General features: G+C 48.5%; 1 protein-coding gene across 6 annotated transcripts in view; it reads left to right on the plus strand.

Moving 5' to 3' along the window:
- Positions 1 to 22,359, plus strand: part of LOC138480915 (acrosomal protein KIAA1210-like) — a 1,033,315-nt gene that overhangs the window by 914,438 nt on the left and 96,518 nt on the right. For all 6 annotated transcript variants that reach the window (XR_011274164.1, XM_069612715.1, XM_069612716.1 and 3 more), the window contains exon 11: positions 6,952 to 7,048. Coding sequence is in view for 5 of the 6 variants with exons in the window: in XM_069612715.1 (XP_069468816.1) it covers positions 6,952 to 7,048 (97 nt within the window). In the remaining variant the exon portion in view is untranslated. The remainder of the gene's footprint in view (positions 1 to 6,951; positions 7,049 to 22,359) is intronic.

A 22,359-nucleotide genomic window follows, 5' to 3' on the forward strand; every position in this document is an offset into this window, starting at 1 on the left:
AGAGAGAATTCGGAATATACTTCTGCAAATTCCGCATTATCAGTCAGGTCAACAGATAACAGTACGCAAAGCTATGCGGTTACTGGGCATGATGGCGTCATGCATTTACCTGGTCCCCCACGCGCGTCTGCGCATGCGTCCCATGCAGGAATGGTTGGCGAAACAGTGGTCTCAGGCAAGTGGTCATTGGGACGATCTAGTGGTCGTTTCGCCAACACTCGTACAGAGCCTACACTGGTGGACAAGAGAGAATCTCGCAAAGGGGAAACCCTTTTACGATCCCGAAGTACAAGCCGTGGTGACTACAGATGCATGCCTGACTGGGTGGGGAGCTCACCATCTCCACCACACAGCTCAGGGTCTCTGGTCTCACTCAGTAGCCAAGAACCACATCAATCTGCTAGAGCTTCTGGCAGTATTCCGAGCGCTAAGGGCGTTCGAGCCCCATCTACTGAACTTGTCGGTGCAGATCAGGACGGACAGCACGACAGCCATGTTCTATCTGAACAAGCAAGGGGGGACTCGTTCGCCAAATCTGTCCAAGCTTGCCCAGAAAATATGGATATGGGCACTCAGACGGAACATCTTCCTGTCATCGCAACATGTTCCAGGGGAGCTCAATTCCCTAGCGGATGCTCTAAGCAGAAACTCCCTCCCAGAAGAACACGAATGGGTCCTTCACAGAGACGTAGTAGAAGATCTCTTCTCTCAGTGGGGTTTCCCCACTATAGACCTATTCGCCACAAGCGAAAACAAACAATGCCCAGGATTTGCATCCAGGTTCCCCCAGCCGGACTCCCAAGGGAATGCCCTGTGGATGAACTGGTCAGGGATGTTTGCGTACGCTTTTCCACCAACTCCTCTCATCAGGAAGGTGGTGTACAAGATGAACAAGGAATCTATGACGCTCATCCTAGTTGCTCCCATGTGGGCGAGACAACCATGGTTTCCACACCTACGCAGGATGGCGGTGTGCGAACCCATCAGACTCCCAGCCTGGTACAACCTACTGTCCCAGCAACAGGGTCAAACAGTGCATCAGGAACCCAACTCTATGAACCTAGCAGCATGGCTCCTGAAGTCATAGAGTTTGGACATCTCAAATTACCACAGAGGTGTATGGACATTCTAAAGGAGTCCAGGAAACCAAATACAAGGCACTGTTACTTTGATAAGTGGAAAAGATTCGTTATCTGGTGCCAGAATAAACAAATCAACCCGGTTGATTGCACTCCTTCCAACGTTGTGACATACATGCTCCACCTGCTGGATGCAGGGTTGGTTTTTAACTCGCTGAAAGTACACCTGGCAGCCCTCTCGGCTTACACCACATCCCATAACAAGGTCTCGTGGTGGAAAGTACCAGTGGTTAAAGCCTTCATGGAAGGAGTAAAGAGACTTCACCCTCCTATTTCGAACCCACCGCCAGGATGGGACCTCAACGTGGTGCTAGCTAAGCTCATGGGACCCCCATTCGAACCCATGCATAAAAGTAGTCTCAAACACCTGACTTATAAAACGGCCTTCTTAGTAGCCATTACCTCCATAAGAAGGGTCAGTGAAATTCAGGCTCTGTCAGTGCAGGATCCTTTCTTTACTATCCACAAGGACAAACTGGTTTTACGCACACACCCTAGGTTCTCACCTAAATTCATATCCAAGTTCCATGTAAACCAGTCCATCGAGCTTCCGGCTTTCTTCCAGAACCCGCAAAGCTCGGCTGAGGTGAAACTACACACCCTAGATGTGCGTAGGGCGGTCCTATACTATGTAAATAAAACCAGACCGCTAAGGAAAACAGATCAACTGTTTGTCTCCGTAGCTACAGGCAGAGAGGGGGATCGCGTCTCTAAGGGCGCTATCTCGAAGTGGATTATCAACTGTATACAGCTGTGTTACTCTCTTTCTGACAAGACTCTGCCTTTTACGCCAAGGGCCCACTCTACTAGAGGCATTGGTGCCACTCTGGCTTTCATTGCAAATGTTCCCCTCGACACCATTTGCAAAGCGGCTACTTGGAGCTCTATTCACACTTTTACTCAGCATTACTGCATTGACACTCATTCCAAGACAGATACACAAGTGGGACAAGCGGTTCTAAGACACCTGTTTGCTCATGACCCTTCTCACATCCCACCTCCTTCTTCTGGTACTGCTCGCTAATCTATGCACAGCATGTGATCTAAGCAGATTCCACAAGCCTCAGAAGGGATACATTACTCACCGTAATCGTATTTCTGATGCTTGTATCTGCTTAGATTCACATGCGACCCACCCTTCCTCCCCTCCGAGAGAAGGCGCATGATTGCTTGTAGTCTTACCTTTTCTGTCTATCTGCTTGGATTATCTGTACTCACGCTACTCCTCATGCTTCCTCATGTCAGAAAAAATACAATCTGAGGATCCTACACGCGTGAGGGATCTTGGGTACAGTGGACGTCACACTAGGGATAGTATTACTGGCACGCCTGTGTCGACGCCCATTTTCGACTTTCGAAAAACAAACTGTAATACTCCGCAGCTTCCACTAGATGTCGGCCTATGCACAGCATGTGAATCTAAGCAGATACAAGCATCAGAAATACGATTACGGTGAGTAATGTATCCCATATATATATATATATATATATATATATATATATATATATATATATATATATACACACACACCCCCCCCCCCCCACCTGCCCCCCCCAAAAAGTGCGCTTCCTATGGGTTAAGCATCTTGACCATAACTGCAGGCCCTGTAAGATAAATATATGGATATATTTAGCGTCCCTTTAGTTATGGTTAAGTTTTACAACTCATAGGAAGAGCACTTTTTGGGTGGTGTGTATATATATATATATATATAGCGACATTGATGGGTTAAAGGTAATTAGGATCACATTGATGGGTCATGGGATATTGAGTTGAATAAGGTGATTCATGTATAGATTAGGACTAACATAGATGCTGTCCTAAAACGAGTGGTACAAGTTGGATATTTCTATAGTTTAATTGGTAAATTTGCCTTTTTATTTTTAAGGTAATGTTATACCAATTCTTATGCAGTGACCTTTGAAATGTTTATATTAGCTTAGTTATTTTAATAAATGAAAATATGTACTGTGAGGCGCCAGGAATGAGAGGCAGACACAGAGAGCTCATAGTTTTGGCTATAAACTTTTATTCAAAATTAAAGGGGGTTGGAAAAGGCCTTGCTGTCCCTATTCTAGAAGGTGTTTCCCTACCTCACCCAAAGCGAAGGGTCTGTGTTGTCAAGATGTCCAAAGCAAAAATATCCTATGTCAGAGATACTCTTCTGGCCCACACATTCTAAAAGGAATTCTAAGGTGAAAAGGATAATGTCTTCGACCTTGGAAGTGCACAAAATGTTCAAATTCAAAAGGAAAAGGCGTACCTCCAACACAAAAAATCCGAATGGGTAAAGTTCACAGTTCCAGGGGATTGCCTCCTTCCCCATGTTTTCTCTTCACGATACTTTTAACTCCTAAGGGTATGAGTCTTCCTTGGTTTTGTCTTCCTTGGTTTTCTCTTGATCAACAAAATTAAACAATTTGGCTGATAGCCTCAATTTCACAGGATACCTGGTATACTCCCCTGCCAGGTTTCATTTCCGCTTTAATGTCACATTTTCTCAGAGTCTTGGCTTTGCCTGGTGTTTCTCCTTCCAGGGCTTTCTCATAGGCTTCACTTGCAAACTTGACTGTGCCTGGTATACTCCTGCCAGGACTCTTTATGTGACTTGCTTTACACATTTGATTACTTGATTCACAAAAGTACTTGATGGTGGGTTCAAAACCTAATGTCTGCCTATTTCCATGACAACAATTTGGCTTCCCTCTTTGCCAATCTTGGTTGTGCTTTATTTGGTTTATTTTCTCCACTAGGGTTCCTCGGCCCCATACTCTTGTTCACTCATTGTTTCCCGTGATTCATCAGATTACACTGCTTTTTTTGTTTTTCTGTATATACATAATTTGTTTTTAATAGATCCCGTTTGGTGTAAACAATACACCAACATTTTTTAAGAGAAATGCAAGATTTTTTCCTGAAATCTCTAATGGAGTATTTATTTCATCATAGTTCGTTATTAGCAGCGCTGTATGGTTATTCTAGGTCATGCACATATAGTATAACATAGAACCACACCAGTTAGGAAATAAAGCCTGCTGCTTAATGTTAACTTCTGCAGTATTTGTCCTTACAGAATTAAATCCGAGGTGTGAAAAATGGTAAGTGCACCATACTGACGTCATCACGCCCCATTATGTACTTACATAACAGAGCCCTACATGTGGTAGATTTTTATAAAATCTTAAGATAACCACAGCGCAATGTGCTGACATCCTTACGTACCGTGACCGATCATAAAAAATCCCCACAATACCCTAGTGGATTTTGCACCTTGTGTTGGGTTGGTCTTCCAGGATAGAAGCATTATCCATCTGTGGGCTTGGGTAAGTGTAAGGATATTGCCCCTCACTGTAACCTCCTGCCCTATGTGTAACTAAAAAAAGTTCAAACTGTTTTTGTTAGATAAATAATAAACACATTGGCTATTTTTTTTTCCTGAGCTTCAACTTTTTAAAGTGATCTGTGTGTGGGGGATAAATCCATCTTATATAAAAGTGAGCCATGAGTGTTTCTTCTCATAATTAAGAGCAACATCTTTGGTCTCTGTAACACAGACAATATTCCACCCTTTTCTTTACAAATGTTGCTTGTTCTTCAAACATTTCTATGTAACACTGTGTGTTTGGTTAGTGCAGTACCTTTACAAGACCATTATATTCATCATGGCCTCTCTTGTATTTTACAAATGATATTGCTTACCTGAAATAAAGATATGGTACAAAAGTATGAATTCCCTGACCCATTTATCCTAAAAATATACAGTATTGATTCTCTTATACAGAAAATGTATAATTCATGTTTAGGGATTCGCAAGCCATATTCCCAATACGTATGTCGTGGTGAAGCCTAAAAAACATTGTCCACTCTACCATGCGTATTTCTTTGAGCCAAACCATAATGGAAATGAATTCTACATTATTGCAAATGACGTATACACAATAGATGTGGTTCCATTTATTGTGAGTTCAATGAAATTGTAAGAGATAGATTAATGAATATTTTTGTATGAAGATTGAAAAAATGATGTTTCTATGAGTAAGTGTGATTTGTTGATTTAGTTTAATATTTTATTATCCTTACTTATTAATACTGAAATAGTGTTTACCCCTGCCCATTTTTGAAGAGGAGTACTTTATGTCCCAATCCTTAGTTAAGGTGTTGGGTTCAGTGGCCACTAAACAGGATCATCTTTCAATCCTTTTTTCGAGATTGTTTCAGGATTGTATCCCTGGCTGCTCCCACCAATAAGATACTTGAATTTCAGAAAAGTCACAAATTGAACTGCATGGATTAGCGGCTTACAGATACATAAAACAATCTTGCATAATGATTAAAACTTGCATGTGGCTGCACAGATGTCGAAAAATGAACCATTTGACCAGAAGCCACAGCTTAGACCAACTCGAAATGAGGAACTGAAAGCGGAAATGAAACGGAAAACTAGCCTTTTCCTGCTATGTTCCCTGGCTCTGGCACAAGTTACCATTGTAGAGAAGACGCCCCTCCATCCTACCCTTCAGGAGGGATGTGAAGACCTTATTCTTCAAAGAACATCTTGGCAATCGCCGATTGCTCCACTCAACCCTACCCCCCACCCACACCTCTGCAATTATCTTCCTCCTCATCCCCATTCCAGCACCCTACTCGGGTGCCTCAACTATGGTCATTGCTTCTCAGCTAGATCTCACAATAAAGATGGTGGCACACGGGGGAAGGGCCTTGGGTGGCTGGAGAAACGCGTGCTGTACACTGTGTTCTCGCCTGCGATTCGTGCCCCATGAATGGCTGAGCGCCAGTCCCTGGGTGCAAATGTATTCTAACATAGATGAACATTAAGAAGGCACAAATACAATGAATTTGAAAACATACGCATTATTTTCATGAGTGCAGCATACTTCTGGCACTGGGTTCTGTTTCACCAGTGAATGTACAGACATTTCATCTCTAAATGAATAGCCTCTTTCATAATAACCACCAAATGCAACGTTGATGATGCGTGTGCAGCCATTGTATTAATTCCGAATTGCATACCAAATACCAGGGGTACACGGAGATGCAGTCCTCTGCACATTCGGCTAAGAGTTTAGGACAAAATAGCCAGTAGAATCGGAGAGAGTGCTAGGAAAGGGCAACTGGAATAACCCCATCCGTGAGAACCCTATCTGATCAAATAGTGCCTAAAATGGCACTCTAGGTAGGCAAAGCATATCCACTGAGGGACTTGATCAGTGCAGGCGTCTTTTGTTCTGCATATTAAAGGAACGTACTGTGTCAGGCATATGAGCTTCCTATGGTTTTGGCAAGGGTTCCAGAGATGCACTAAGCCTACCTGCAAGTATGCCACCGGCGGTGGAAGGTCTAGAAGGCATAGTTAAAGTGCATAATGTCTAATCTTCGCACAGGGGTAAAGTGGCCACATGTGGCTAAAATTGCTAGCAGCAGCATGGCAATAGTTCCCACAGAGGACAGAACACAGCACACATTACGAAAGTGTAACTGCACCATGTTATGTATCTATCCCGCAATGCTTTTCTCAGCTAAACTGAAGTCATTTTGGAAAAGTGTAAATACATTGAACCGCTCTCTTGTAGTGATAGGTTTCAAATGAATAAAAAATGTGCGTCAGATAGTGATCTGTGCAAAACCAGAGTAAGGCGGAGACCAAGATACACTGCAGTTTTGCAGTAGGTAAGGATATTGTCCCACTAGAAGGGCCTGACATCATTCATTCAGCATCACATTCTGTTTTCATGTAGGTATGCTAGAGTAATACATTGTTTATAACCCACTTCTATTGATATTTAATTTTAGATTCCAAGCTGTGTTACCGAAGGACATAGAAAGAGTCCCATCATCAGTCATGTTGACGAAGAAAAGACTGAACAGCATCATGGTTCCACCACAGCAGGTTACCACTTTGTCTTCATTATTTGCTACCAATGTATCTCATCTGTTACTTTTTTCCCCATTTAGATCGTTTTTTAAGTGAGAATGTGTAGGTAGAACCTAATAACAGCATTTGATCTTTCATGGATTCACATGCTTATTGAATATTCCCTGTCGTCAGGCTGGGAATCCTCAGTAATATTAAAGCAATTTACCTTTAAAGTTTAAAACTGCTTTTCACTTTAGAACTCTATTTGTGTCACTTTTGGTCAACTTGCCCACAGCCATTTAGGCAGGTTATCTTACCACCACCCCTGTTGTCCTTCTTCAGATTCTTTACCAGACATCCTCAATTTTTCTCTTCAGAAATTAAATGTTTTTAAATCTATTTTTGATAAGTTCTTTCTTCAACATCTTGTGGTTTGGTACCCCAACGCTTTGTGAGTACAGTGATCCGTTACCGGTGAGGTTTTTGACCCTTTCTACCGCTGACAGTTTGTCTAGTCTGAGGCCTTCGTTGGGTTGTGCACAAGGAAGAAAATCCTTTTTAAGGCCGGCTTACGATGTAACCTCAAGAACGACTACATCGAAGATCTTCATGACAAGTGTCTGTACTGCCTGTATCCAGATCATGACTTAAACAGCTGTTCCATCTGCCTGTCATTCTCATCTAAGACCTGCAAAGACCGTCACCGCAGGTTAGTAGCCTGGTTGGATGGGAGTGCCTGGGAGTGCCGAGGTCTCTGCCTCAGTCTGTCAGGTACAGCAGACCCCTAGAGCGCACTCCCTCTACAAAGAGGTTGAGGTTCCACAAGGAATCTTCCTGGGGGAAGACCGCCAAGAAGGGGTATGTTTTTCACGCTCGAGCTGCTCCAATATCAACCACCTCATTGACGATCCTGTCTATGCCTACGGCCACTTCGTCGACCGTTTCAGCACCTAAAAGGCCTTTGTCTAAGCACTCTTTGGAAAAGCGGTGCTCGTCCACGACGACCACCCCCTCGTCAACGACTATCCAATCGACGACCCATAGTCAGCCCAAATCATCATCGATAACAAAGTCCTCCTCAACGACGACCACCTCGTTGACGGCCCCATCGACCACTTCGGCGACCACCTCGGCAACCCCTACCACTTAACTACATGCAAGATAACTATCAAGATAACTATGAGCAAAACCATTGCTAATCGACAACAACAAAGACCTCTACGTCTTTGCCATCTAAACCATTGTCTTCGTAGTTTACGACACCAGTCCAGAGGCCGATGGTTTCCACCTTCCCGTCGACAGAGGGGTACCATCTGCTTTGGCATTCCTACAAAGGCCTACGTGAGCTCAGCCACTGTTTTCACTGGTGCCCTATGTACAGCCTACAACCCCCTGTCCATCCATGGCTCTCCCGAGGAACTGCTATGGCAGTGTGAGGGATCAGACATTGAGCCTCTGGAGGCTAATTGCTCCATCTATTAGCAAGAACAAGAAGGAGCTGTTCTCCAGCATGGGGTCTGGCATGGATTCACATGCTCATGAATATTCCCCATCGTCAGGCTGGGAATCCTCAGTAAAAGAAAAACAGTTTCACTTTCACTTACAAACTAACTGTATTTCCCCCTAAACCAATAACTGTCCTCTGGGTCATACTGCCGCCAGCCAATGACAGTTCTCTCCCTAAGCCCCTCCTCTGGCAGCCATCTTCAGATTGTTACTGCACGCTTCAGTGATGGGAGTCCTCGAGTTTGCTCTGCAAGCTACATCTACGTTTTTTTGTGTTTTTTGGACAGAAAAAGGTTCTATTTTTGTTCCTAAAGAGCCTGTGTGCTCTTCTCTCCATCTTCCGATAGCAGGTATCCGTTGTCAGTGAAGTTCAGCGCCCCGCAAGGGAAAAGATCAAAGTTTCCAGAAGGCCATCGGGCCTACATAGCGCTCTCTGACCAGGATAGAGGAGAAGAAGGAAGATCGCGCTTCAAGCCCTGCACCAAGTGCGGGCTTAGAAATGTGTTTTTGGAGGATAAGCACCTGCACTGCTCTACTGCCTGCATCCGTACCACAAGGAAGGAGATTGTCGTGGATTCTCCAAGAAGACGACAAAGGACAGGCCCAGCAGACTGGCGGCTTGGCTGAACGCCAACGCCTCTGCCCCATACCCCGAGCAGAGGCTTGCCTCGCCCAAGCCGGTCGGTCCGAGAAGCGGTCTTCTAAGTCCTGTGAGGGCATCTCATCCGTGGGGGCCCAAGATAAGGCCAAGACCTGCAAGTCCTGCTCCACCAGGGTCGCCACAGAAGCGGTACTCTTACGTCCCGTCCCCTTTCCTTTATACTGTACGGCCGGCCATCGCGAGGGACGGGAGACAGAACCTTTCTCACCAGAAAAATCTTCTTCCCCTTTAAATTAAGAGGCGCGGGGGTGTGGCCCTGGGAGCATGCGCTCGCCTGACTCCACCCACCGGCGCCACTCCTCAGTCCCCTTTTCCACGTTGACTGGAACGGGCCGAATTAACCAGCGCTCCTGGATTTGGCTTCGGCCATGTAATGCCAAGTGATTTTCCCCGGATATTCTTCTATCTTTGTCTTTTTCTTTTCAATTAGGTACTTGGTCCTCCGACGCCACGCTCCTCCCCGGTGCATGTCAACTTCAGCGGGCTTCAGCAGGTGTCCAGCCTGCGAGGGGCTCTTTCCTACATCCGACCCCCATGCCCTTTGCTTCCTCTGCCTTGGCCCCGACCACAGCAGGGAAGGTAGTTCTGTGTGTGACACTCTGACTCCACGGGCACTGAAGAACAGGCTAGCTAGGTGGCGGGAGCTCTTCCAGAAATCACCTCCGGAGGACGTAAAAGACTTCGTCAAACATCGCTCGAGGCCGAAGGAAAGGCCTATATTCACCATCGCACCCCGTAAAGGCGACTCCTTCTCAAGGAAGCGCCCGACCGGGAGGAACCTTTTGGGTTCTGGCACCAGCACACATACTGAGGCTAGTCCAGCTACCGGCCTCACAGCCAAGGGGTCTCTGTATCCTTCCGGGGTCAGTGCTGAGGGACCACAAGGTTCTTTTACTGGGGTTACTCCTGAGGGGCAGCACCCTAGTACCGGCATCATATCTAAGGGGGCGCCTTCACGCAGCACTACCGGCAGCTCTGCCAAGGGCAATACGCCTTCCAGGTCACGGCCTGAGATGCAGGATAGGCCTCTTGTTCCAACACCAAGCATCTTGGACGGGGCTGGTTCCAGTGAGCCAGGCACCACGACTTTGGCACGTGGCACGCCGCTCAACAAAATGGCCACCACGCCAGACAAGATGGCCTCTCGTCCAATACCCTCTCTTGCCGAGCGGGTGGAGGAAAGAGTCACAAGGTGGGACTGGTGTCAAGCAGGTGCGTGGCCTACAGTTTATCCAAAAGCAGCGCAGGGCAGGTTTCCCCTGCACCCCAGGCAGAGTGTGCCCCGGACCCAGTTGCCCTCAGCCACTCCGTCAAAATCACCTGCCACCTCTACAGCCTCCGAAGACAGGTTCTTCGAAAGGCTCCTAGGGCTGATGCGAACTCGCCAGATGGGGGCCATCAGGGACATGCTCCCCCAGGTCACCCCACCGGCACATAGTCATTCCTCCTATGAGGAAGGCACTGGGGCCTGTGGCTCCGGTGCCCCTACCCCAGCCGGCTCCTCCGATTCCAGCTTCCTTGCCTCCCACATTACAGGCGGCTCCACAACAGCCGCATTAGCAGCCACCGGCTCCGGTATCCACACCGCAGCCCACGGCGCCCAGCACCCTCCACCAGTTCCAGACCCTCTGAGCACTGGTGGACACTGACGAGAAGGAAGACCCCGACGTGCCATCTTCAGCCAGGGCCTTCCACCAACGCCTTGCAGGTTTGGCAGAATATTTGGGCCTTCCTCAGCCCGAGGTATAACAGCCTGAGGAGGGGGTCTTGGCAGAAGTCTTCACCGTAAGACCCCCTACCAGAACGGGGATCCCAATGCAAAAAGACGTAGTTGCCTTGGCCAAAAAGGGGTGGCTCAATCCACACTCGGCCCAAACTGTCAATCGGCACCTCGATGCCAAGTATAGGCAGATGGAGGGGGATACACTCTTGCTTTCGGCGCATCCTCAACCACACTCTTCAGTGATCGCTGCAACGTCGTTCTACTCTAAGCCTCATTCGTCCTCAGCCACCTCGTCCTAGACGCTGCTAGGCAAGGAGGAGATGATCTTGGAGGCGTATGGGAAAAAGCTGTACTCGAACGCCTCCTTTCACCTGCGTCAAGCCAACGTGGATGCGATGCTGGCAGCCGTTAACCAAAGGCTCTGGCGGAAAATTGCGTACTTCCTCAAAGAACCTGCAGCGCAGAGCCAAGCATGCTTCAAGGTGGTCCTAGGAGAAGCCAGGCTGTTTGCGCAGGACATAATTGAATCCACCGTGGCCCACATCGATACCTCTGGCCGGGCCATCTGCATCGCCATGGACCTGAGAAGGACTGCCTGGCTCCGTGCTACTAGGTTTAACCCTGACGTCCAGGAATGCATATTTGACCTTCCATTCGAGGGTAGTCACCTTTCACTCCACCACGGATGAAGAATTTGATAAAAACAAGAACAGCTCGCAAACGGCAAAGTCTTTATCTATTCTTACGAAGGCCACTCCCAGGGCCTACACCCAGTCACAACAACGCTCCGACAAGGGGCAGGCCTTTGGTGGGTTCCAGGGCTTTCGAGAGCGAAGGTCCAGGCAACCTGACCGTTTTCCGAGTGAGCACCGGAGGAAACAACAAAAGGTGGTGGGGGCAAGGGCTTTTTTCCAATCCCCCTCTTCCGCAACCGCCTGAGAGGGAAAGAAGGCATGACACGTCCCTTAGGGGCCACATGCCTCCAGTGGGGGGCAGGCTTGCCTTTCACGTGCACTTTTGGCACCAGACATTTTCGGACCCCTGGATCCTCTCCGTAGTCTCCACGGGGTACCACCTACTGGTACCTTCCTCTGATCCTCTCCTACCTCCTCCCCTCCTCTCCCACAGATTGGGACAGCAACTCTGTTGGCGGAAATCCGGTCGCTCGTCGAGAGTCAGGCTGTGGAAGAACTCCCAGCGAGGCTTGGGCTTTTATTCCAGGATTTTCGCCATACAGAAGAAGAACCCGGCTGGCCTGAGAGTTTTGTTGGACCTTTCCACCCTCAACCTCTCCCATCCTCTGCAAAAATTCAAGACGGTTACGCCAGCACTTACTGGGGAAACACTGGACAGGGGAGACTGAATGTGCTTCCTGGATCTGATGGACGTGTACACGTCCCGATTTAGCAGCCGCATTGTTCCTTACTGCGGTTCAGGATCATGGGCTGCCATTTCCAATACAAGGTACTACCCGTTGGCCTCAACTCAGCCCCCTTGGTGTTTACCAGGTTGATGTATGCATTGGCAGCCCTCCTCAGGGCCCAGGGCCACCATGTATACCCATACCTGGACGACTGGCTCGTCTGGGCCACATCTCCGGAAGTGGTTCACCATACCTCTTCCGCACTGATGAATACACTCCACGACATGGGGTTCACTATCAATCTCAAGAAGTCTCAGCTGCAGCCCACGCAGACCCTTACCTTCCTTGCCTCATCTGGGACACAAGCTCTGAGAGAGTCTCTTCCCTCGGAGGACAAGATAGCGGCCATCAAGAAAGCCACCTCTCCCTCTCCAGGGCAGTGACCTCGGCCTGGTGGTACCAACATCTGTTGGTCATAATTGCGGCAGTCCTGGTGGCCAGTCCCCACACAAGGCTCAAGATGAGATTGCAGCTGCACTTCGCAGCCTCATGGAATCAGGAGAAGGGCTCCAAAGCAGAGCAAGCCGAGATTCCTCCCTTTCTCTACCCGGACCTCATGTGCTGGTCCACAGACTTCAACCTGCGGCAGGGCAAGCCCTTCTGGCAGCCGGCCCCTCAGGCCACTGTTACTACGGACTCCTCCCTAGAGGGCTGGACAGCCACAGCATCCATGGTGTCTGGACTCAGCAGGAGAAAGAGTCTGTTGTAGTGTATATATCTGAGTGCCGGTTACATCACTGACCTGACCCTGGAATGATGTGATGTCAGTGAATGTAGAGTGCTATGTGTTATGTTCTGAACATGGATTCTAACAGTTACAGTTGATAGTGTAAGCCGGCATGGAGGGACATGCCAGTGTCTTCCTGGCACATACTTACCAATAATCCTACAAGTAACTTACCTGCTGATCTGGGGGTTGGTTTCTGGTACCACAATACTTCACTGGCGATGAGGAAGGGATCCTGTCAAGGAGGGTGCAGCAGATGACCCAGGAGCACCACCCTCCGTGTGTTCACGTCCTAGTGTGCAGCCAGCAGTCATAGCCCCAGCAACAGGGATCTGCGTGCTACACTCCAGCAGGCCAAGTGGTGCTGGAAGAGGCAGTTCCTATTTTGTGCTAAGTCCAGAGCTTGTTTGGGTTTTCCGGAGTGCAGGAGCCAGAGGCAGAGACCAGCTGTCTGTGCGGAGCTGGGGCAGGAGTATCAAACACCGGACCTGAAAGGTGGCGCGGGAGCGGTGAGAGCGTTGGCCAAGGGAGGCCGGTGGCCGGTAGGTGTACGGTGAACAGGGGGCACGCAGGAGCTCTGGTGTGCTGGCATGGCATGTGGGGGCCTGGCTAATGGCTGTGTACCGAGAAGTTCGGGTGTGCATTGTGGAGCCGGGGATACCAAGTGGTTGCTGCTGTTTGGAGTCTCCAGCAGTGGAAGGCGTTGGGCCGGAGATTCCCCGGTGCCATGGACTCTGAAGGGGTTGCCGTGACGGAGGGGCAGCGGAGTTGTGGCCTCTATGGCACTGCAGGCAGAATGATGACGTCTGCCTGTTGTTGCGATGCCTTTCTGCGTCAGCGGCTGGAACGCAGAAGTAAATTTGAAAGTGAATCGAAACGTGCTGTGTGTGTGGCGTGTCATAATCAGTGCGTCTATAAAATATCTAGTTCCGTTGTGGTCCGGGTGGCAACCTTGAGGCCGGACGAGAGTGAGAGGTTCACCGGACTGGACACCATAGATGGTTGCAGTTGTGGTCGGTGGTGGATGAGCTGGGAAGAAATGGATCTCTGCAATGGTACTTCTGAGAAGCTCGGAAACTGCATCCAGCGGAGATGTGGATTTTTATTTGGGACATTTGTCAAGGAAGGAACTGAGGACTGGATGTTTCCGTTGGATCATCAGACTGGAGTTGACATCTGTTATCCGTGGGTGCTGCTTTATCGGGTATGGAACTTTGGAGGTGTTGAGTTTTGTTTTTGGCAGCAGCGCCACGGGAGGACGACTGTTGGCGTCTTAGCAGAACTTTAGTGAGCCAATATATGTGTGTGTGTAAGGCCGGTGTGTATGGTGTCTTGTCTGTGTTGTGGCCTTCGGTGTGTTGGTTGGTAGTGTGTGTGGTAAATGGAGTAGCATGGGCCCGTTTGGATGTGTATGTAATTTAGAGGTGGTTTTGTGTATTTGAAATGAACATGTGCTAAATTGTATTTTTCTTGTTTTTAATTTAGAGTGTACTAAATTGAGATTGTATTTATGTGTAACCTTATTTTCTTTCAGGTGGGGTTGAACCGTTTGGACTTTTATGGACTTGTGGGTGGGGAACTCGTGGGTTAAGTCCTGTGATTAATGGCTGTGTTATTAACAAAGGACTGGAGCGACTATGTACTGTCAAGTTTTCGTTGTCCAGTGAGATCGCAGTTTTTGCTATTTCTCAATTTGATTTTATCTACATATTAATGCCAAAGTTTTTGTGTTGTGCTAATTTGTCATCCGTCTTGTGCGTTGCATGAGTTGTTATGGATGAGACAAATCCAGGTTCTGGTGCAGTGTTGGTCTTAAGTGATCAAGGGTTCCACTGCGTAATATGGTAGCCTGGCCTACGTTGGGAGTCCCATGTGTTGGGCGCGATGTTGGTTTTAACCAGCAGCTTTGGTGGTGAAGTTGAACTGCGGTTCGTGCAGTCTGGCAGGGGCTTGGGGCCTTTAGGAGTTGGCCTATAGAGTTTGGTTGCAGTCTTAGGGTACTGTGTGAAAAGTTGGTGTGATGTGGGTACTGGTCATTGAAGCTTGGTTTGCACCAGGGGTCCCATATCTGTCAGGGACTAGGGGTCCTGGGTCTGTACAGGTGTACTGCAGGTGCAGCTGTGGCGGTGATTCACTGCGGTTTGTGCATTTTGGCATAGACTAGGGGTCCTAGGTGTGTGGTGATGTACTGCGGTTGGTGCGGTTGGCAGGGACTTGGGTCCCGGATAGTTTATGTACTGCTGTGTGCAGTGGGCAGGGACCTGGGGTCTTGTGGTGTTGAGATTTAAGGCATGTTTTAGTGCCATTGAGGTTGACTGTGGTTTGTGGTGCTATTTGCGTGTGTGAGTATGCTCTTTGAGCATTGTTGTGGACTGATGTTAGTGGTGTTGTGCTTGTTGTTGCTCTCTGTTGAGCTGGGATAGTGCCCGGTGGTGGCAGCCCTGGTGCCCTAGGGTGCAGAGTAGGGTGGAAGGTTGTTGGTTCATGGATGGTTCTGAATGTTAGTGTAATTTACTTTTTTGGGAACGGTGGGGAGTGGCAGGCTCTAGGTTTCAAGGGGCAGCTTGAAAATGGTGGTTGTGCATAGTTTGTTGTTTTGGTCCTCAAGTGTTTTCCAGTTCAGGTTTTAAGGGAGGTTTAGACCTTATTCCACTTCGTTAGGGTTCCTCATCTGTGTGGTTTTGTGGGGACGGAGTCGGGTTAAGTGTATTTTCTGGTACCAATAGTGCATTGTTTATTGTACCATTTTTATTTGTTGGCATGGTTAAGGTGCAGATTCTTGGGGTGCAACGTAGGTTTTGGTTGGGTTTGTTGTTGTTTTAGGTTGGTTGGCATCCAGACTTTTTAGTATTATGCTGTGTTGGTTTTGGGTTGGAGCGAGCTCCAGGTGGACAGTGTCTTCTTGGTATATTAGTGGTGGCCATTTGGAGTCTGGTGTGTTGGTGCATTTACGTGCTCGCCACACATACTTGTGGGGGATTGTTCTGGTGGAAGTACTATAGTTGTAAGATCCTTCTTGTTTCAGAAATGTAAGGAGGGAGATGTGTTGTAGTGTATGTATCTCTGAGTGCTGGTGACATCACTGACCTGACCCTGGATTGCTGTGATGTCAGAGAATGTAGAGTGCTATGTCTTATGTTCTGAACAGGGGTTCTACCAATTACAGTTGATAGTGTAAGCTTGCATGGAGGAACGTGCAGGTGTCTTCCTGGCGCATACTTACCAATAAACCTACAAGTAACTTAGCTGCTGGTCCGGGTGTTGGTTTCTGGTACCACGATACTTCAGAGTCCCACATCAATTGGCTGGAATTGAAGACCATATGGCTAGCTCTGAAGGCCTTTCTCCTTCTCATAGAGGGTGGGGCAGTTCTTAACCAGATGGACAACTCCACCAGCATGTAGTATGTCAAAAAGCAGGGGGTTGGGTACCAGATCCCCTCCACTGTGCAGTCTAGCCACCAGCATGTGGGAGTGGGCACTGGAGAACAACATCTACCTCATCGCAGTCCACCTCCCGCGGGAGTCCATCCTGGAGGCGGGCAGGCTCAGCAGACTTTGGGCGGACAATTACGAGTGGCAATTGAACGACCTGGTACTGAAGGAGATCTTCCTCAGATGGGGGCATCCCCAAGTGGATCTGTTTGCCTCCCGGGACAACAGGAAATGCCAGCAGTTCACCTCCTGGCAGGGGCAGGGCTCTGGCTCCCTGGGCAACACATTCCAGATACGGTGGAACGACATGAGGACATACGCCTTCCCGCCCACACCCCAGGCCCACAGGGTGATCTGCAAGATCAAGGAATCTAGTCACCTCAGCACCATTTTGATAGCACCATTTTGATATCTCCTTGGTGGTCGTCGAGACCGTGTTTCTCTGAACTACTCAGCCTATCTGACAGACCACCCATTCACCTCCCGCTGGGCCTGGCGCGTCACCTGGCCAAGCAGGGGGGCAGGGTACTCCACCCCGCTCCTCACAAACTTGCCCTCGCAGCGTGGTACCCGAGCAGGTCACGTTGAAACGCATGAACCTCTCTCAAGCTAACCTAAAGATCATCCAGAGTGCTAGAAGCAAAGCTACTATGAGCCAATATAGGAGTAAATGGTCTAGATTCTGTCATTGGGCTGACTCTAAGGGGATCGACCCCCTTAGGTGCACCTTGGACGACTTGCTCAGCTCAGCACACCTCGCCCACTCTGGCGTACAGGTGGACACTTGCCGCACCTATCTGGCAGCCATAGGGGCTTACAGGAATTTGGAGGAGGCCTCTTCTCCTCTTCCAACTCAGTGGTCAAGCGACATCTGGCGGCCTCCACATGCTCTACCCGCCTATAAAGAAGCCACACCCTGCGTGGGACCTCAATGTTGTGTTGGGCGCCTTGGCGCACAAATCGTTTGAGCCAATGGCGTCCACGGACATCAGGCTGGTCACCATAAAGACCGCTGTACTCGTGGACCTCACCTCCACCCACAGACACAGCGAGATTCCGGCTCTGGTGGCATCCGAGCCCTACACCACTTTTTACAGGGACAAGGTGGTCCTGCCAACACACCCTGCGTTCCTAGTCAAGGTGACGACATCCTTCCATCTCAACGAGGAGATTGTCTTACCCACGTTCTTCGCCGACCCCGAGAATGAGCCTCAGAGCGTCTTGCACTGCCTGGACGTCAGACATGCTCTGAAATACTACCTGGACATGACCAAGGACTTCCGCAAATTGGATACCCTATTCGTCACTTTCAGGGGGGTCACGGCCCGGGTATCGGGCTTCTAAGGCCTCCATAGCAAGGTGGATGGTCGCAGCCATCAATGAGGCTTATGAGGGGCAGCACAAGCCAGTGCCAGCTAACTTGCATGCCCATGCAGTCAGAGCCAAGGCCACGGCCATTGCATTGCACCAGCATGTGCCATGGCAGGTCATCAGCAGGCTGGCTACCCCTTTGGCTTTCAGTAAGCACTACTGTTTGGACGCCTCTTATGGAGGGTCTCCTCTCCACCCTGGGGCTACATTCAGTTGTAATCGCCCATACAGTATGGAGGAAAGGGGACGGGACGTAAGAGTGATGAATAGTCACTCACCATAGTGACTAACATACTCTTAGTTCATAATCCTCTTTCCTCCATGCGTCCTGCCATCCTCCCCCGAATCCCCTAATTATACTGGTGACATTAGGCAATTCTGAATATTGTCGACGCGTCAATGGGGCCTGAGGAGGGGCGCCGGTGGGTGGAGTCAGGCGAGCGCATGCTCCTAGGGCCGCCCCTCTAAATATAAAGGGGAAGATATTTCTAGTGAAAAAGGTTCCATCTCCCGTCACTCGCGAGGGATGCCCATACAGTATGGAGGAAAGGGGACTATGAACTAAGAGTACCTTAGTCACTACGGTGAGTAACTATTAATTTCCAACGGCAGACTGGGCATGATAGACATCACCTTCTGCCTCCATTACCAGCTGGCAATCAAGCTCCTCCTCGAAGAGACAGTCGTCCAACCCGGCAAAACTGCGGGAGAAGCCTGTGAAGACACGGACGGAGGAGAAGAAGGCTGAACTGCCCAAAAAGGCCCAGGCGGCACAAGATAAGTCTTTGTCGACAATAGAGCTAGTAGCGGCTGCTCTCCCGAAAGCTAAGTGGGCTGACCCTGAGAGGGTAACCCCCAGAGCGCTGAAGGTATCCCTCCCTCCGAGGTGCAAGGCCGCATGATAACTTCGCTGAGGTCTACCGACACGCCAGAGAAGGGGACAACATTGCAGAACCTGGTATCAGCCCCTTAGGGTGGAATAAAGGGGGCGGGGGGGCGGCAAGGAGGCCCCTGATCAGTCCCAGGCCGTGGCCCAAGCCATAGAAATTTCATCCACAGACAAGGACCTGGAGTCCTTGCACACGGTCCATGAAGACGTGGAAGAGGAGGAATGCGATGACGACGTGGTGCCTACTGTTCTGATCACGCCAGTTCGGCCAAGGGATGTGTCTCTGGACATCCTATGAACCCTCCGCACTTTGGTGTCAGAGATCCAGAAGAGGATACTGCAAGGGCCGGTTCCAACTCTTCCCCAGGCCCCGGACCAACCGCCGGCGAAGAAAAGGAAGCACCATCCGATGCCCCATTTCAGCCTCCACTACCACTTCGGGCCTCCTCTCCCTCTGCAGACCCAGACAAGGGGACGGGGACGGATACGGCCACAATGACAAGACGACTATCTCGCTGGAGCGGGCGGTGGGTCCCCGCAGCGCAGGGTGTCTCCACTGGATGAGGTGGGGTTGTACTCAAATCAGTTATCACAGAAGGGCACCTGGTTGATGCCTTGCTCTGCCCAGGTGGGTAATATCGTATATAAATCAAGATGAGCAAGGTCATGAGAATCTCACTGCTGAGAAAGGAACTAACACACTCCTGAGTGGGTCTCACCTTCATGTGGTGGAGACCAACTAGTGCAAATAGTTTCTGACAAGTATTAGACAGGACAATTCTGTGCACTGCAATTCAGATTCAATTTATTTGTAGTGAGTGTTTTAGGTACACTTAACTGAGTGAGACAAACAATACTTCAATTTTTGAGCACATTCACAGTAAATTAACCAGTTTACATAGAACAAATGTTGATGCCGGCTCGAGTTATATTGCGAGCGGCCATTTTGGGGTGCTGGCATACGGGGTTGTCCGAGCGGATGCCTGTGTCCAGGAACATTAGTTCACACAGTGCTCCACCGGGTGCTCGGCAAAATGGCCCCACTGTGATAGAACGTGTGAGACAAGTGTGCCAGATGTGGTCGGGCGCTGCCCTGGCCAAAACAGGCACATGTAGTGGACGCCTTTGGGCAGAAAATTACCATGGTCTATGATGATTGGCAGAAAGTACAATGATTCAGTCACGTGTAGCAGTTTTATGCAGACGAACACAATTTAGTCATGTGTGCCATTTTGATGCCCATGAGCACAATTTGTTAAAAACAGACATAAGAGGTGTGCTAAAGAGGTGGTACATTACAACCAAGATGAACACTTGTATGATAAATTGAACAGGTTCTCTAACCGCTTGATCAGATGAGAGCATATGCGGCGATAGCAACATGCAAGCTACATTGCTGGTTTTCAAGCACTAAAGTGTGGACAATCCATAGTATCATGGTTGCAACAAATGTTTCACGTAAGGGTGCTATTGGTTAAGATGAAGTAGTACATGACATTCAAGATATAAACTTGTACGATTATAGGACGGATTCTCATACCGCATGCTCAGATGAAAGCATATGCGGTGGTAGCAAGCTGAATGAGGTACATTACTGGTTTTCAAGCACTAAAGTGTGGACAATCCATAGTGTCATGGTTACAACAAATGTTTCACGCAAGGGTGCTATTGGTTATGAGGTATATTACTGGTTTCAGGGCACCAAGTTGTGGATGATCCATAGTGTCACGGTTACAGGAAAGTGTTCCACTCGAGGGTGATGTTAAGACCCTCTCTCACAGTGTTCAGCTTATGTACCCACTTTTGTTCTAGTTGGGTAAGGGTTCTGTCCACATCTCCCCCTCTTGTGGTTGAGGTGACTTTCTGTAGCACAATCCACTTTAAATCCATGTTGGTGTGGTTCTTCTTGATGTAGTGGTCCACGAGAGGTTTGTCTGGTACTTTGTTTTTTATACATGAGCGGTGTTCGCAGATCCTAGTCTTTCTGGTCTCATGCTTTTGCCCACGTACAAAAGACCGCAAGGGCAGTTGATGATGTAGATGACCTGTTTCGTGTTGCAGTTGGTGTGATCTTGGAGGGTTCTCTTGTTGTTGTGTTGGAATATTTTTGTGGTTTCAGTAAATTGGCATACTGTACATTTGCCACATCAATAGTGGCCCTGTATAGGTGGTAGATTCCAGAGGGTGTTGGTTTGCTTGGCTGGTTCGATGAAGTTGTGTACCAATGATTCTCTGATATTTCGATTCTTTTTGAAAGCAAACGGTGGGACTTTTTGTAGCGATCCAGTGTTTTTGATGAGCGGCCAATGTTGTTTGATGGTCTTTTTGATCAGGTTACTCAGAGGATTGTAAGTGGTAACGCACACCAACCTGTCTAGTTCTTTTTTCAGTGTTTTTGTGAGACATATATTTTGGTCTGTGTTGGAAGCCTGCTTTTTGGCGTGTTTGATCGCTTTCCTGGGGTATCCTCTGTTCAGCAACCGGGTTTGAACATCAGTCGCGTGTTTCTCAAAGGTATTTGAATTGGTGCAATTTCTTCTGATCCGGAGGAATTGGCCGTAGGGCAGATTATACTTGAGGCTTTCTGGATGGTAACTCTCGAAGTGAAGCAATGTATTCCTGTCCGTTGGATTGTGGAATAGTTCAGTGTGTAGATGATCTCCGGATCTGTAGATGTGAAGATCTAGAAAATCAATACCGTGGAAGTCCCAATGTATGGTGAATTTGATGTGCTGATTGCGCTGGTTGAGCTATAGGTGGAAAGCAATGAGGTCTTGTGGATTGCCTTGCCAAATGAGTAGTACATCATTTATGTATCTTTTCCATCAGATGATATTCTTCTTGTAGGGATTGATGGCTGACATGATGTATTCTGTCCCATAGTTGGCCATGTACAGTTTCGCTATGTCGGGTGTGAATGTGGCGCCCATGCGGACTCCTTTGATTTGTTTGTACAGCTGGTCTCTAAAGAGGAAGACATTTTCAGTCGTCGCCAATCTTACACATTCCAGTATGAAGTCGGTAGGGACGACTATGGTGTTTCTTTTGTCAAGGAAGAGTTTGAGTACTTCTAGACCCTCTTGCTGCGGTATGGACGTGTACAAAGCTTCAACATCCAGGGTAACCAGGATGTATTCTTGTTTCATCGTTATTTCATCCAGCATCAAGATGGTGTCCGTGCTGTCTTTTAAGTAGGAGTCCATTTTGTTGACAAAGGGTTTAAGAAAAAAGTCGGTTTAGATCGACAAAGGTTCGAAAATGGAATCACACACTGAGACAATGGGTCTGCCCGGGGGTTTAGTGAGATTTTTGTGAATTTTAGGTAGTATATAGAAGGCAGGAGTCTGCAGATGGATTTTGTTCAAAAATCGATGTTCGTCACATATCCATGTTTCTTGTCGTGCATTGTTGGTAAGGCTAAGAATTTCCTCTTGGAGGTTTTTGGTGGGATCTCTCTGTAGAGGTAGGTACGCTTCTGTGTTGCTGAGGAGGCGTAGGCATTCATTATTGTAGTCTGAGGTGTTGGAAATCACGATTCCGCCCCCTTTGTCTGCTGGCTTGATCGTGATGCTGTGGTTGGTTTTAAGTGAAGTCAAAGCCATCCTTTCTT

This window comes from Ambystoma mexicanum, chromosome 5p (assembly GCF_040938575.1).
Source record: "Ambystoma mexicanum isolate Mex_15411 chromosome 5p, UKY_AmexF1_1, whole genome shotgun sequence".
Lineage (NCBI taxonomy): Eukaryota > Metazoa > Chordata > Amphibia > Caudata > Ambystomatidae > Ambystoma > Ambystoma mexicanum.